At 50.0% G+C, this 14,426-nt stretch overlaps 1 protein-coding gene across 2 annotated transcripts in view; it reads left to right on the plus strand.

The window, feature by feature from the left end:
• Nucleotides 1-13,419, plus strand: part of Mecp2 (methyl-CpG binding protein 2) — a 73,282-nt gene extending 59,863 nt beyond the window's left edge. For both annotated transcript variants that reach the window (XM_070039475.1, XM_070039476.1), the window contains 2 exons: nucleotides 2,163-2,516; nucleotides 3,547-13,419. In XM_070039475.1, the coding sequence (XP_069895576.1) occupies nucleotides 2,163-2,516; nucleotides 3,547-4,633 (1,441 nt within the window). In that variant the 3' untranslated portion in view covers nucleotides 4,634-13,419. The remainder of the gene's footprint in view (nucleotides 1-2,162; nucleotides 2,517-3,546) is intronic.
• Nucleotides 13,420-14,426: the final 1,007 nt, after the last annotated feature.

The following is a 14,426-nucleotide window of genomic DNA, read 5'->3' on the forward strand; positions in this document are numbered from 1 at the left end:
ACTCATTTCTCCTAGAAGCCAGTCTGGTGTGTGTACTATTACTTAGGTGCCACTGTTGATTTTTGGAATATGTCCCATTACAGGTATCCAGAGCACAATGGTGAGAAATAAGTTAGTCCTTTCTCTGTGGTATGTTCTTAATTTGATATGGTTAAGCCCATTTGTTCTTGTTTGCATTCCACCTGATATAATGGAATGTTGGTACTTTTTGTTTTATTTCTGGTTATAAAAACATTCATGTGGGGCTGGGAAGGTGGCTCCGTGGTAGAGCGCTTGCCTTGCATGCCTGAGGCCCTGGGTTCCATTCCTCAGCACCACATAAGAAAAAAGAAAAAAGCCGGAAGTGGTGCTGTGGCTCAAGTGGTAGAGCACTTGCCTTGAGCTGAAGAGCTGAGGGACAGCACCCAGGCCCAGAGTTTAGGCCCCGGACCCAAAAAAAAAAACCACATTCATGTGATTCAGAAATCAAAATTGGACTCCAAGAAGAATTCATCAAGGTCTCCTACCTGCCATTGGTCAATTAATAGCTTCATTCGTTTCTGGTCTGTCCTTCCTTAATTTTCCTTCTTCGTTCCTACACAACAGGTATCATATAATAAAATATTTCTGCACTTTGCCTTTTCTCATCAAAATACATCCTGGAAATCTGTAGCAGGTATAGCAGGTCATCTTTGGTTGTACAGTCCTCCAGCATGTAGGTCTGACATAGTTTACCAAGTCCTTTGGTGACAGAACCTGAGGAGTCTGAAGTCTTTTGCATATGTTGTTTTGGCATTTCCGGGGTTGTCGCCACAGAGTAGGTTTCTAGAAGGCATTCCTTTGGTCATGTGGCTTGTACTTGGCATCATAATGGTTTTGATATTTGAGAATACAGACCAGAGTTCCAAAGAAGCTGACCTTTCACACTAATCTCATGTTTTTCTCAGACTCCAAGAGTCCCCAGCTTCCAAGGAACATCCCTAGCATTGGACAGGGGTCAGGGGGTTCCACTGAAGACAGAGTCCTGTCTGCCTTGTACTCTAGCCTTTCTTTTGTCCCCTTTGGCAGTAAGCATGCCTTCTTTTCTCCTCCACCAAGAGCTGCCTAGTGGATCAGTCGTGAAGGCAGAACAAACAGACCGCAGGCCACTGTTAGTTTCCAGGGCTCATTATTTTCTATTAAGAACCCTAAGAGTCAGAGAATGGAAAAGTTAGCCCTGTGCTGGAACAGGTTAGGGATAACTACTTTACAGAAAGGATAGATACCCATCCTATCCTGAGCAATGCACCTGCATGTGGAATGGCTCTCAGTGTCCCCTGAAGCCCCACTCAGCCCTAAATTGCTAGAGGAAGAGAAGAAAAGCAGGAACTCAGGCCAAGTCACTGCTACCATGATTCTCGGAGTAAGAATGCCTCTGGGGTAGCCGTTGTTGAGATGAAGCAACTGAGGCTGTCACCTGTTGGGTCCATGGTTGGAAAGTGGCAAGGTCAGGACTTGAGCTGTGGGTTGGCTGGCTCTCGCCCTGTGTGTTCTTTTCATGATGCTGTGCGGTGTGCATCTCGCCGAAGTGGTTATACTGTTCCATGTTTTCATCAGCCAGTTGTGTTGTGCCCCACTGGTTGGGTTTTTTTTTTTTTTTTTTAGCCAGTCAAATTTAGCAGTGGGGGATTGGTTGGGTTTTATTGAGCACAAATATGCGTCTCAACAAACAGACATGAGAAAACCAAATATCCACATAAACCTAGCCCCTCCTGAAGGGCATTCTGGGTGGGTGGCTCCTTTTCAGCAATGGCGGTCCTGTGGTCATGTGTCCCAGGGGCCTTGAGGTGTGACTCAAAATGGTCTTTGCCAAAGTGATGTACTGAGAAGCCCACGCTGCTTGTACTAAGAAAGACACTTGCGCAGGTTACTTACTCTTGGGATACCGGGACAAAGAAGTCTCTGAGTGGTGTGGTACAGGTCAAGTGCCTTTGACCACCACCACCAATATCCGAAAGCTGGTAAAGAAACCTCTGGGTCCCAGCCTGGCCCCTAGAATGCGTTCCCCTGGGAAAGTTACCAAGATTTGTGTCTGCAGCAGCCTGTGCCCTCGCCTGTGGTACTGTGCCCAAATCTGCCCATGCGCTCTTTTCTTCAGATTGGTATGTTCTCTGTGATGCTTACATGCTTGTTTAACACTTCAGGGAAGAAAAGTCGGAAGACCAGGACCTCCAGGGCCTCAAGGACAGACCCCTGAAGTTCAAAAAGGTGAAGAAAGATAAGAAAGAAGACAAAGAGGGCAACAAGCATGAGCCTCTGCAGCCGTCAGCCCACCACTCTGCCGAGCCAGCGGAGGCGGGCAAAGCGGAGACATCGGAAGAGTCGGGCTCTGCCCCGGCTGTGCCAGAAGCTTCTGCTTCCCCCAAACAGCGGCGTTCCATCATTCGTGACCGGGGACCCATGTACGACGACCCCACCCTGCCTGAAGGCTGGACAAGAAAGCTTAAGCAAAGGAAGTCTGGCCGCTCTGCTGGGAAGTATGATGTGTACTTGATCAAGTAAGTAAGGCCAAGTCCTGTGTGTGTAAGGTGGGAAGGGCCAGGTGGGTGGGGAGCCAAGGACATCCACTGGAATGGCAGCTCTTAGCTGCTCATTGATCCGAAAAGTATGTGGACCACCCTACCTGGAGCTACTTAGAGTGAATACTGAGACCAGATGTGCTTAGGGTGCCTGTGTCCAGGGTCTGGTGCTGCAGCCCTGCCTGGGGGTAGCAGGCCCTTTACCTTCACCACACCTCGAGGCCTTGTTTGGAGATGGAATGGCACTAGGACCTACTCTGATGTTATTTTCCTCTGCACATCAGTGGTGGGCCGAGTGTGCTGACAGGACCTCTGGGAAGAGAGACAGACAGGCTTCATGTGCCTTTGCCCCTGTCCCTTCTGCGTTTGTCTAGCTTTGGACTGACAGCTGCATGTTTTCCGTTGAAGCAGATTAGAGGAACAGTAAAACTGAACATCTGTGATCCCAGAAAGGCTAGTGGGTTTCAGAGTCTGTTTGTGGACAGTTCCTTTTCATTCCACAACTCTTAGAAGCAGGGTGAATGGAGCACTATTAACTCTGATTCCTGAGGAGGCTGAGCACTGTGTCTGAGTTCAGACAAGGAATATTTTGATGATGGATCAGGCCCAGGCACTGACCAGAAGAATGGGCCCTTGCCTGACAGCCCCCAGTGTACGAGGCCTGACCTCTTTGGTTGCTGGATTGTGGAAAAGACCCAGGGAATCTAGAGGTGCAGCCTGGGTGGCAGGCAGGTCCTTGTGGGCTTCCATGCAACAACTGACGAGCAGAAAATACTGAGCTGTTCCAGCACCCAAGCAGGCTGTTCAGGTGGCCACTGCCCCTGGTGGACCTGACTACTGCAGTGCCTTATGTCTGACCTAGATGTGGCCATCCAGTGTTAGCCCATCTTGACTTCTCTTCACTGGGACGCGTGTATGAGAGGGCTCGCCAGCACAATCCACTCTGCCCCAGCTCTTGAAATTGCCATGGAAAGCCTCTTACTTTCTGTCTCTCCGTTTGTCCCCACAGTCCCCAGGGAAAAGCCTTTCGCTCTAAAGTGGAGTTGATTGCATACTTCGAAAAGGTAGGCGACACCTCCTTGGACCCTAATGATTTTGACTTCACTGTAACTGGGAGAGGGAGCCCCTCCCGGCGAGAGCAGAAACCACCTAAGAAGCCCAAATCTCCCAAAGCTCCAGGAACTGGCAGAGGTCGGGGACGCCCCAAAGGGAGTGGCACTGGGAGACCCAAGACAGCGGCCTCAGAAGGTGTTCAGGTGAAAAGGGTCCTGGAGAAAAGCCCTGGCAAGCTCCTCGTCAAGATGCCTTTCCAACCATCGCCCGGGGGCAAGGGCGAAGGGGGCGGGGCCACCACTTCGGCCCAGGTCATGGTGATCAAACGCCCCGGAAGGAAGAGAAAGGCCGAGGCCGATCCCCAGGCCATTCCCAAGAAACGGGGCCGAAAGCCCGGGAGTGTGGTGGCAGCGGCTGCTGCCGAGGCCAAAAAGAAAGCCGTGAAGGAGTCTTCCATCCGGTCAGTGCAGGAGACCGTGCTCCCCATCAAGAAGCGCAAGACCCGGGAGACGGTCAGCATCGAGGTCAAGGAAGTGGTGAAGCCCCTGCTGGTGTCCACTCTTGGTGAGAAGAGCGGGAAGGGACTGAAGACCTGCAAGAGCCCTGGGCGGAAAAGCAAAGAGAGCAGCCCTAAAGGGCGCAGCAGCGCCAGCGCCTCCTCACCCCCCAAGAAGGAGCACCACCATCACCACCACCACTCAGAGTCCCCAAAGGCCCCGACACCACTGCTCCCACTCCCGCCCCCACCCCTGCCTGAGCCGGAGAGCTCTGAGGACCCCACCAGCCCCCCTGAGCCTCAGGACTTGAGCAGCAGCGTCTGCAAAGAGGAGAAGATGTCCCGAGGAGGCTCACTGGAGAGTGATGGCTGCCCCAAGGAGCCAGCTAAGACTCAGCCCGCGGTCGCCACCGCCGCCACGGCCGCAGAAAAGTACAAACACCGAGGGGAGGGAGAGCGCAAAGACATTGTTTCATCCTCCATGCCAAGGCCAAACAGAGAGGAGCCTGTGGACAGCCGGACGCCCGTGACCGAGAGAGTTAGCTGACTTTACACAGAGCGGATTGCAAAGCAAACCAACAAGAATAAAGGCAGCTGTTGTCTCTTCTCCTTATGGGTAGGGCTCTGACAAAGCTTCCCGATTAACTGAAATAAAAAATATTTTTTTTTCTTTCAGTAAACTTAGAGTTTCGTGGCTTCAGGGTGGGAGTAGTTGGAGCATTGGGGATGTTTTTCTTACCGACAAGCACAGTCAGGTTGAAGACCTAACCAGGGCCAGAAGTAGCTTTGCACTTTTCTAAACTAGGCTCCTTCAACAAGGCTTGCTGCAGATACTACTGACCAGACAAGCTGTTGACCAGGCACCTCCCTTCCCACCCAGACCTTTTCCCCATGTGCTCATTAGGGATAGAGAGCCACTGAGAGGACACTCCCATTTTCGGTGCCATTGGTGCCCCGTCCACAGCTCCCCCTAGTATCCCCCCCCCCACAACCACAGTGGGACAGGGAAGTGTGAGGCAAGAAAGACCGTCGGATTCTTTAGAGAAGACGGCGGAGAAGGCCAGTGTCTGTGGCCCACACGATCCCACCGTGGTGGCACAAGTCTGGCCCCATGCCAGCCCCAATCCAAAACTGACAAGGACATTTCACGGAACAGTAAAGTGGCACCTGTCTGCTCCAACTCTGACATGGCTAGGAAGGAGCCCTGAACTTCTGGGTGTACACCGGCCTGGGCCATGGGAGAGGGCGGCCTAGGGTGAGAGGGCATTGCCCCTTATCAAGGCCTGTCTCCCAGTGGGTGGCACTAGAGAGAAGCCATGGAGGTGGCAGGGCGAGGCACAGGCAGGCTGGCCCAAGGCCACGTCCAGCCTACAGCAGGGTAAGAGAGATTCCTAGTTGGTCAGAACAGTCTGTGACTAGTAGTTAGGGACTTAGCAGGAGGGACAAGGAAAAGTAGGGAGGAGAGGAAAATGTTCTTCCAATTACTTTCCAGTTCTCCTTTAGGGGTAGCTTAGAATTATTTGCACTATTGAGTCTTCATGTTCCCACTTCAAAACAAACAGATGCTCTGAGAGCAGATTGGCTTGCATTGGTGACACTGTCCCACAAGCCACCAGACGTGATGGTGTTCAGAACTACCTGGATCTGTATATACCTGCGCTTGTTTTAAAGTGGGCTCAGCACATAGGTTCCCACGAAGCTCCGAAACTCTAAGTGTTTGCTGCAATTTTATAAGGACTTCCTGTTTGGTTTCTCTTCTGTCCTTCCATTTCTGCCAGTCTTCATTTCTTCCCCTTCTTCTCTTCCTCCTACCTCCCAGTTCATGCCCTTCTGTTCCAGGCAGCTGCAGTGCCCAACCAAATGCTGAGCTGACCCCAGTAGGCTTCAGCCCTTAGGACTCTCCCTGCCCTACTGCCCACTGCCAGCACCAGCCTCACCATGTCTCAGCCCTATGAGAGCCCTGGGCTCTGCTGAGTCTGCCCTGGCCTCTAGAGAGTGAGAGGGTCACTAGGTCTTGCTCTCCTAGGTCGCCCCTCTTCCCTGGTTTAAAAAACAATTTTTAAAAAAAAGGTAAAAGGCTTTTCTGACCCCAAACAATGAGCCTTTCCACCCTTCTACTATCAAAAAATGGGAGTCAGGGAAGCTGGGCCACATTTGGTAGCTGAAAGAGCCACAGAGCTCCCACTCAACCCCACCGTGGCCTGCCAGAGTTATTGAGTGCCGCCACAGGGGCCCCGCGCCCACCATCCTTGTCCCACTGAGAAGTCTAGGATCTAGCACAGTGTAGCAGGGCAAAGGCAGACTCTTGAGACTGAGCTCTGGGAGTGGCAGCTGGGCATCCCCCACCACCACCACCACCACTAAGTCCTTTTCTAGTGGAACGATTTAGCTTTTGCTCCCTGGAGACGGGGTGGAGCCTGCACACCACGAGTTTCCATCACTGGTCTGTCTGTGTGGCATGGGGTTTAGAGGCTTGGGCTTGCTGTGAGGTTTTCATTAATCAGTTTTCATTTGGGACCCCAAAGTTTTAACCTCCATTCAGGAAGTCCTTATCTAGCTGCATATCTTCATCATATTGGTATATCCTTTTCTGTGTTTACAGAGATGTCTCATATCTAAATCTGTCCAGCTGAGAAGTACCTTATCAAAGTAGCAAATGAGACAGCAGTCTTATTCTTCCAGAAACACCCACAAGGCACGTCCCATGTAAGCTGCTGCCATGAACTGTCAAGTGCGTGTTGTCTTGTGTATTTCAGTTACTGCCCCCCAGCTTCCTTGCTACAGTGTAGTAGTCATGAAGGAGTGAAACATCATAGAAACTGTCTAGCACTTCTTTGCCAGTCTTTAGTGGTCGGGAACCGTAGTTGACAGTTCCAATCAGTAGCTTAAGATAAAACTGTGTTTGTCTCTTCTGGAATGGTTAGAAGTGAGGGATTTTTTCCCCCATTCTGTTTGTAGAGTCATAGTTGGACTTTCTAGCATATTTGTATCCATTTCTTATACTGTAAAAGCAACTCCTGCAAGCAGACTCCGCCAGCCAGGCCCCATCCCTTCTGCCTGCTCTGCTGTTGGTCCTCCGGTCCCACTTCTGACTCCTCACCAGGAAGGGAAGTGGGGATCACAGGAGAGTATTGGGAATCCAGAATGAATCCTTTGGAACTCTTCTTCCTCTAAGGACAAAAGGTCCCTGCTCTGCAGTGGCCTCACGCTGCTGGCAGCCCCGAAGGACACTAGTCCACACAAGCATGTCACCAAGAGATGTTTGTTGTGGTCAGCTGGGGGTTTTGTGAGCTAAACTTAGTCCAGTGAAATGTGGCTCCTAGGCTGGGTGCCATCTGGTCCTAGGAAGAAGAGGTTAGGGGCCACTAGCCCTTGTGCTGCCTGGGCTGCTTAAGCACTTGTGGTTAGGAGCATAGTGCTTCAGGTGGCACTTTCCCTTGGGCCTCGTCTGCAGCTCCTTTGATCCTCAGCTTTCCCTTAGAGTTGATTCCAAAACTGCAGATGGTACCTGCAGCTCTTTAGGGTTTTCTCCATTTCACTTTCTTCCCCATTCCATTTCACCTCAAAATAGGTATCTTGAGTCAGTGGCCTTCAACCAGGCAGCTTTGGCCATTTATCACACTAGCAGCCAGGGGTCCTGTAGCTCACGGGCTGCTTCTGCCTTGGGGTCGGGTTGACAAGAGGTTGGAGGGAAAGCCTTAAGCCATGGGATACTCACAAGCTGTGGCTGGCCCAGATTTGGGATGTGACCTGGATTTATTTGTATTCAAACATAATGAAGAATTTAGGAGCTAGCCACCAGCCTTCAGATACCTGGGGCTGGGTTGTTAAGGTCACATCCAGTCAGTGTCCCTAATCCTGGTCTAGTTGTTAGGTACTACCTCCTCTCCCAACAGAAAGCTGTATGTCCTCCAACTCCTCCCAGGTATCATCGTGCTGGTCTGGCCCTGTTCTGCCCTGTTCTGCCCTGCCCTGCCCTGCCCTGCCCTGCCCCACCCCGTCCTGCCCTGTCTTGCTCTCTAGTGGCTCTGTCATATAATCAGCGAAATTGTCAGCCTTCACAGTGCAGTGAGCTGGGGACCCTTGGCCATGGCCAGGCTCTGGGACAGCGCCTTTTTGCTGGTGCTGTATTCCTATAAGAAAAGGCACAGGGAACACTTAGAAATGCCACCTCGCCCAAGTCTCTCATTGCCAAACTAGCCAAGGATGCCAGTCTTAGCTAAAGGGATGGTCAAAAACTATGACCCTGGTATGGGTACAGACCACACAGTGGTAGCATTCCAGGCTAGAGGCCACAAGCATTGGAAATGGGAATCAAAGCTGCACCCAAACTGTCGCCTGCTTCTGTACCCAGCGTGTCATTTACTGTTGACAGTGATCATGAAAAAGGGTAAAAACCAGAAGCAGACTACGAAGTTTGGTGGCAGGAGGAGTTTCCTTAGCTGACAAGACCTCTGGATTTTAAATAACTTTTACTAAGTGGCTTAAGCCCAGGAACGAACAAAGGGGTATGAACTGGATTCACCAGGTGGGACCAAGTGCATTTTATTCAGCCCAAGTTGAGGCTCCCAGAGCATTCTGGACAAGCTCTCTGGGCTGACTGAGCTAAAGGAGATCACAGGTCCTGGTCCTTTTGAGAAAACCTTTGCGTTTCTCTCATTGTAGCCTGTATCTTTGCCCCAGATTATGTCCTGATTCAGTTACTCAGACCTAGAGATTCTAGGAGTTGTGGCGTAGACTTTGGGAAGGAAGCGGTTTCTAGAGCTCCTATACGCTGTGATAGAGGTAGCAGAGTGCCCAGTTGAAGAGGGCCTGGGGAAGTAGGGATTGGGCCAAAGCCAGGACAGATGCAGCAGAGCCCCAAGCCTGGGCTAAACCCTCTGCTCCCTCTGTGTCCTCTTTTCACTCTTCCTCCCTGCTCTCTGCTTCAGTGAACCAGCTCTACTCTGAAGGGATTCGGTGATTCTCTCCATTTTGGTGTCTTTCTTTCTCTTTTAGATTATCAATCTTTAGAAGAAGCTTAGTCTAATTGTTATAAATCGCTAGGATACTGCCTCCCCCAGGGTCTAAAATTACATAGCAAAGGGGAAAAATTGAACACTGAAACCAATTCTCAACAATTTAGAAGGAAAACCTTGAAAACATTTAGCAGAAAATTACATTTTGATGTTTCTGAATAAGAGCAAGCTTTTGCAAAAATGCTAATCTAAAAATACTTAATGCTTGGCCTAAGATGTCTGGTGAGTGTTACTGGCAAAAGGAATTCCAGTCTGAAGCCTCCTGCATCTGAGGTAGAACGAGGGACCTCTTGAGGTTCTGGGCCTTTTATCAAGAGAACGCCATTCAATTGCTTGGGGAGCAGTCCCCAAGGACATAGCGTGTGACCCTGTTTGTTACTGGGGTGGTATGGAGGCTGGTAGCCTGACTGGTCCCAAAGCTACAAGAGGCTTTCTCTGTGTAGAGAGTAGAACATTCACCAATGAGAGGGAAAGCTTGGTACCACACCACTTCCCGCTCTCTGGCCTCCTGCGCTGGGACCTCCCTCCCACATGCCTCCTATTCTGCTCCCCCTAGAGAGGTCTTGGGTGCAGATGAAGTGGCTGTGTGGCAGGCACCCCAGCATTCCATTCTGAACTTGCTCCTCCTCCCAGAGCCTCTTGCTGCCTTTCCAAGCCATCTGCTTGCCCTCTTGGGAGGCAAAAGAACCTCTGGGGTGAAGGAGTGAGGGCAGACCCCTCCCCCCCCACCCCCCCCCCCCCCCCCGCAGGCTTCACCCAGACCAGGCCTCAGATCCTCACAGAACAAAGTCTAGCCTTTGAATCCACGAACATTTGCGAATGGCCTTTGCCCTTCACTCTTCCCTCCCATCTTACCTTTTATCAGGTCCTGCTCAGCAGTGAGAGCAGATGTGGTTTAAAAAAAAAAAAAAGGCCGTGAGGGTTGGCTCCTGCCCACTGATAGTCCCTCTCCCCGCAGTGTTCGTGTGTCAAGTGGCAAAGCTGTTCTTCCTGGTGACCCTGATTATATCCAGTAACTTATAGACTATACACATAGGCCTGCTTTATCTCCTCTATCCTGGGCTTTTGTTTTGCTTTTTAGTTTTGCTTTCAGTTTTCCTGTCCTTTTTTATTTTTGTGCACCGACTAGACACACAAAGCAGTTGAATTTATATATATATATATAAATATATCTGTATATTGCACAGTTATAAACTCATTTTGCTTGTGGCTCCACACAAAAAAAGACCTGTTAAAATTATACCTGTTGCTTAATTATAATATTTCTGATAATCATAGCATAGGACAAGGGAAAATAAAAAAAAAGAAAAAAAAAAGAAAAAAAAAGACAAATCTGTCTGCTGGTCACTTCTTTGGTCCAAGCAGATCCGTGGTCTTTTCTCGCTTCTTTCAAGGGCTTCCCTGTGCCAAGCGAAGGAGGCTCCAGGCAGCACCCAGGTTTTGTACTCCATTTCACCTGTGCTTGTTGAAGGGGTCCCAGATTCTGGGTACAGAAGAGTTCACCTCAGCAGGTGGATGCAGGAGTACTCCCTTGACCTGCTGAAGTCAACTTCGTGGGCACAGCCTGGTCCCCTTCATCTCGGGGCGGGGGGGAAGCTGGAGGGCACAGGGTGGGGTGATGCCCCAATCCTTCCAGTGATCTGGTGAGGGTAAGCCCATGTGCAGCTGGCCTGAGAGGCCTCCCCAACACCCCTACCGGCGAGGCTCAAAGCATCTCACCCTGTCCACTTTGCCCGGTCCAGGGGCTGGAGGGGAGATGGGAGACCTAGCCTAACTCTAGACTGGTGAGCTACACCAGGTAGAATGCTAGACACCCCAGATTCACATACGACAGTCCGGTAGGTCCCATCCAGGAAGTAGCAAAGACTCCAGAAACATCCCTTTCTCTTCTCCCCATTCCCATAAGTAATTGCATTTGCTTTTGTAATTCTTAATGAGCAATATCTGCTAGAAAGTTTAGCTGTAACAGTTCTTTTTGATCATTTTTAAGTCATTCAAAACACCAAAAAAAAATAAATTCCAGAACTTGTTCTTCCAAAGCAGAGAGCATTATAATCACACCAGGGCCAAGATCTGTTTCCCACCCACCCACCCACCCACCATCGCTTCTTCTGAGGCCAGAATCCAATTGAGACAATTGTAGGCCCTCAGAGTGGCCCGACTCCTCTTGGGCATGTTGGAGGACTTAAGGCTGGGGCAGCCTCTGGGTCCACGTTCCTCCAGAGTCTGCTCCAGTGCGCGATCAGTATTAGTAGTAGATCGCGACATCTCTTTCCCAGCCAGCCTGGTATGGAGGCAAGAGGCTATTGTTGCTGATTTGTCAGCCACTGACCCGATGGGTGACCACATGTGTCCCCCATTCTTTCTGACTGGCCTGAAATCAGCACCCAAAGTTAGCCTCATGGGTTGCCGTCTAGCCCCGCCCAGTTCAGTGTTTCTGAGAGAGCTGGACAGTGGAGTACAAAGGCTTGCCGAACTTCAAGCCTGCTCCTTCCCTTGCTACTACCATGGCCTCCTTTTCCATTTGATTTGTCACTGCTTCAATCAATAACAGCCGCTCCAGAGTCAGTAGTTGATGAATATATGACCAAATATCACCAGGACTGTTACTCAATGTGTGCCGAGCCCTTTCCTCTTGCTGGGCTCCCCGTGTACCTGGACACTGTAATGTGTGCCGTGTTTGCTCTCCTCCTCTTCCTCCTCCTTTCCTTGCCCTCGCCTTGTCTTTCTGGGGTTTTTCTGTTTGGGTTTGGTTTGGTTTTTATTTCTCCTTTTGTGTTCCAAACATGAGATTTTTCTCTACTGGTCCTTTTAACTGTGGTGTTGAGGCTTATATTTGTGTAATTTTTGGTGGGTGAAAGGAACTTTGCTAAGTAAATCTCTTCTGTGTTTGAACTGAAGTCTGTATTGTAACCCTGTTTAAAGTAATTGTTCCAGAGACAAATGCTTCTAGACACCTTTACCAACAAGGAAAGCGTTTGGAGGGAGGGGGATGGCAACCGAAACAAGAGGGGTGATCTGAAAAGATGACCCTTGCCCTGATCAGCCAGAAACCGCCCAAAGAGGGAGTCACGTCCCAAGCCACAGCCGCTCTGTGGCCGTTTTCAAAGTCACAGCAAAACCAGTTTGGGTTCTACCCACTGGATCCTTCCAGCTCCACACCCCTGGATTCTTAGCATCATTGTTTTTGAGGAAAGACAAAATTGATGCTCCTTGACAGCCAGGGGAGGATGGGAAAGTAGAGCTTCTGTGTCATCGCTGAAGAGGGTGGGAGGGAGGGACGAAGAGATTACTTAGGCCTGAGCTTGGAGTCAGATGCCTCACTGTGGGGCACAGGTGAGGCCAGTGGGCTGGCTACTTCCTACCTGATGTACCTTTTCCTGGACAAAGCCAGACAGTAGGTATTATTATCTCCAAGGCATGCTGTGGGGAGGGGAGAGAGCATTACTATCAGGACACTTCTGTCACACCCCATCCTATCCCTGCATACACATCACTAATGAGATATCTCCATTCCCCACTATCCCAGGGTTATAAAATGACAGCAGAGTGTCTCTCTCTCGCCTCCCCGCTACACTTCTCTTTCACTCTCTCCCCACCCCTCCTCTCTGCTGTCATCTAATCCCCAGCAAAATTTGGATATGAGACACTCCCTTCTCTTTCCATGGCAAACAGATCCTTCGCAATGAAGTACAGATTGTTCTGGGCTCGAGGAACAGGGACAGAGCTGTGCTCCCTTATTGCCTCAGGCGAGGAAAGTGCTATGTGTAGTGATCACTTGCACGTGGAGTGGAGTCCCTGGAAGAATCAGGCAAGGTGTCTGCCCCTCCCAGTCCAAGTCCTGCTCCCTTCTGCCAGCCTGAAGGCTGAGACCTGTGGGCCAGTGCTGCCAGTGACAGGCCGCCCCTTGCTGAAAGCTGGCTCCAGCCTGGAAGCCTGTGTGAGGTTGAGCTGGGCGCGTAGGGCATGGGGAGAGACCCGGGACAGACTTAGCTGGAGGGGTCTTTAAAAAGCCCTCTGTTGCATTCACCTTCGGTTTTTGTGTTTTGGGACAATTACTTTAGAAAATAAGTAGGTCGTTTTAAAAACAAAAATATTGATTGCTTTTTTGTAGTGTTCAAAAGGTTCTTTGTGTATAGCCAAATGACTGAAAGCACTGATATATTTAAAAACAAAAGGCAATTTATTAAGGAAATTTGTACCATTTCAGTAAACCTGTCTGAATGTACCTGTATACGTTTCAAAAACACCCCCCACTGAATCCCTGTAACCTATTTATTATATAAAGAGTTTGCCTTATAAATTTACATAAAAATGTCCGTTTGTGTCTTTTGTTGTAAAATCAAGTGGTTTTTCATAAGGTTCTTTTACTATTTGAAAAGATGGGCAGCACGCAGTTTTATTTTATTTTTGTAAGTTTTTTAATACATGTGAAAGCAAAGAATACTCAGCATGCCTTTCTAAGTGACGCGTTTGCACCTTTTGTTGGGAAGTACTGTATCCTGTGCTGTTAGCATTCTCGATAAACCTCTCTGTGAAAGTGACTCAAGGTCTGGGCTTTCATTGTAAGTCAGCAGTCCCCTCCAGTTCACCTGACAGCATGCTGGTGCACTTGATCGTTTGATCTGACTGCTTCTGAACGTGGCTAGCCACTGTCAGGACAGCGGAGGGCGGGAAGGGAAACCGGCTTCATGTGCTGGCCTCCCTGGCATCCTTAGCCTGCTCCACGTCAGTGCTTTGCAGACACACTGCTCCAGCACATGATGGGGAGGGCCTAGTACTAATATGCCTGCAGTACCACTATCTTCTTCCTGACCAGTATGGTAGCGGCACCTCCTAGGTCCTGAGATGTTGTGATGTTTTTGTATGCACTCCCCCCCGCCCCCAGCACTGACTCCTGTGCTCCATACTAGCCAAAAACATTCGCATGGCCCTTCTGATGTCTAACCAGCCTTTCCCACTGGGCAAGTGCATGCTGACGGACTTCCCAAAGAAGGCTCTGTTGTCTCTGACTTCTCAGGTGGCCCCTGATGCCACAGTTGTCCTCATTAGGCTTGTGCTGGGCTGCAGTCAAGGAACATGCACAGATCACAGGGACTGTGGACTGATTCAGTCTGGGTCACATGCAAATGTAGGCACACCTACAAGAAGCTTCCCTCTCACTCCTGCCTTTGAATGTTAGATGAAAGTGTTGGAAACTCAACCTGTAGATAATTGGGCATCTGTGTGCTAGGTCTGATCCAGGAGCAGATGTTCCTCGATGCATGAGGAGGACCATGTGTCTGCTTTGTAGAACTTAGCATGTGCGCACATGAAAGTCTC

Source organism: Dipodomys merriami, unplaced genomic scaffold, assembly GCF_024711535.1.
Source record: "Dipodomys merriami isolate MVZ:Mamm:240054 unplaced genomic scaffold, mDipMer1.0.p SCAF_3, whole genome shotgun sequence".
Classification (NCBI taxonomy): domain Eukaryota; kingdom Metazoa; phylum Chordata; class Mammalia; order Rodentia; family Heteromyidae; genus Dipodomys; species Dipodomys merriami.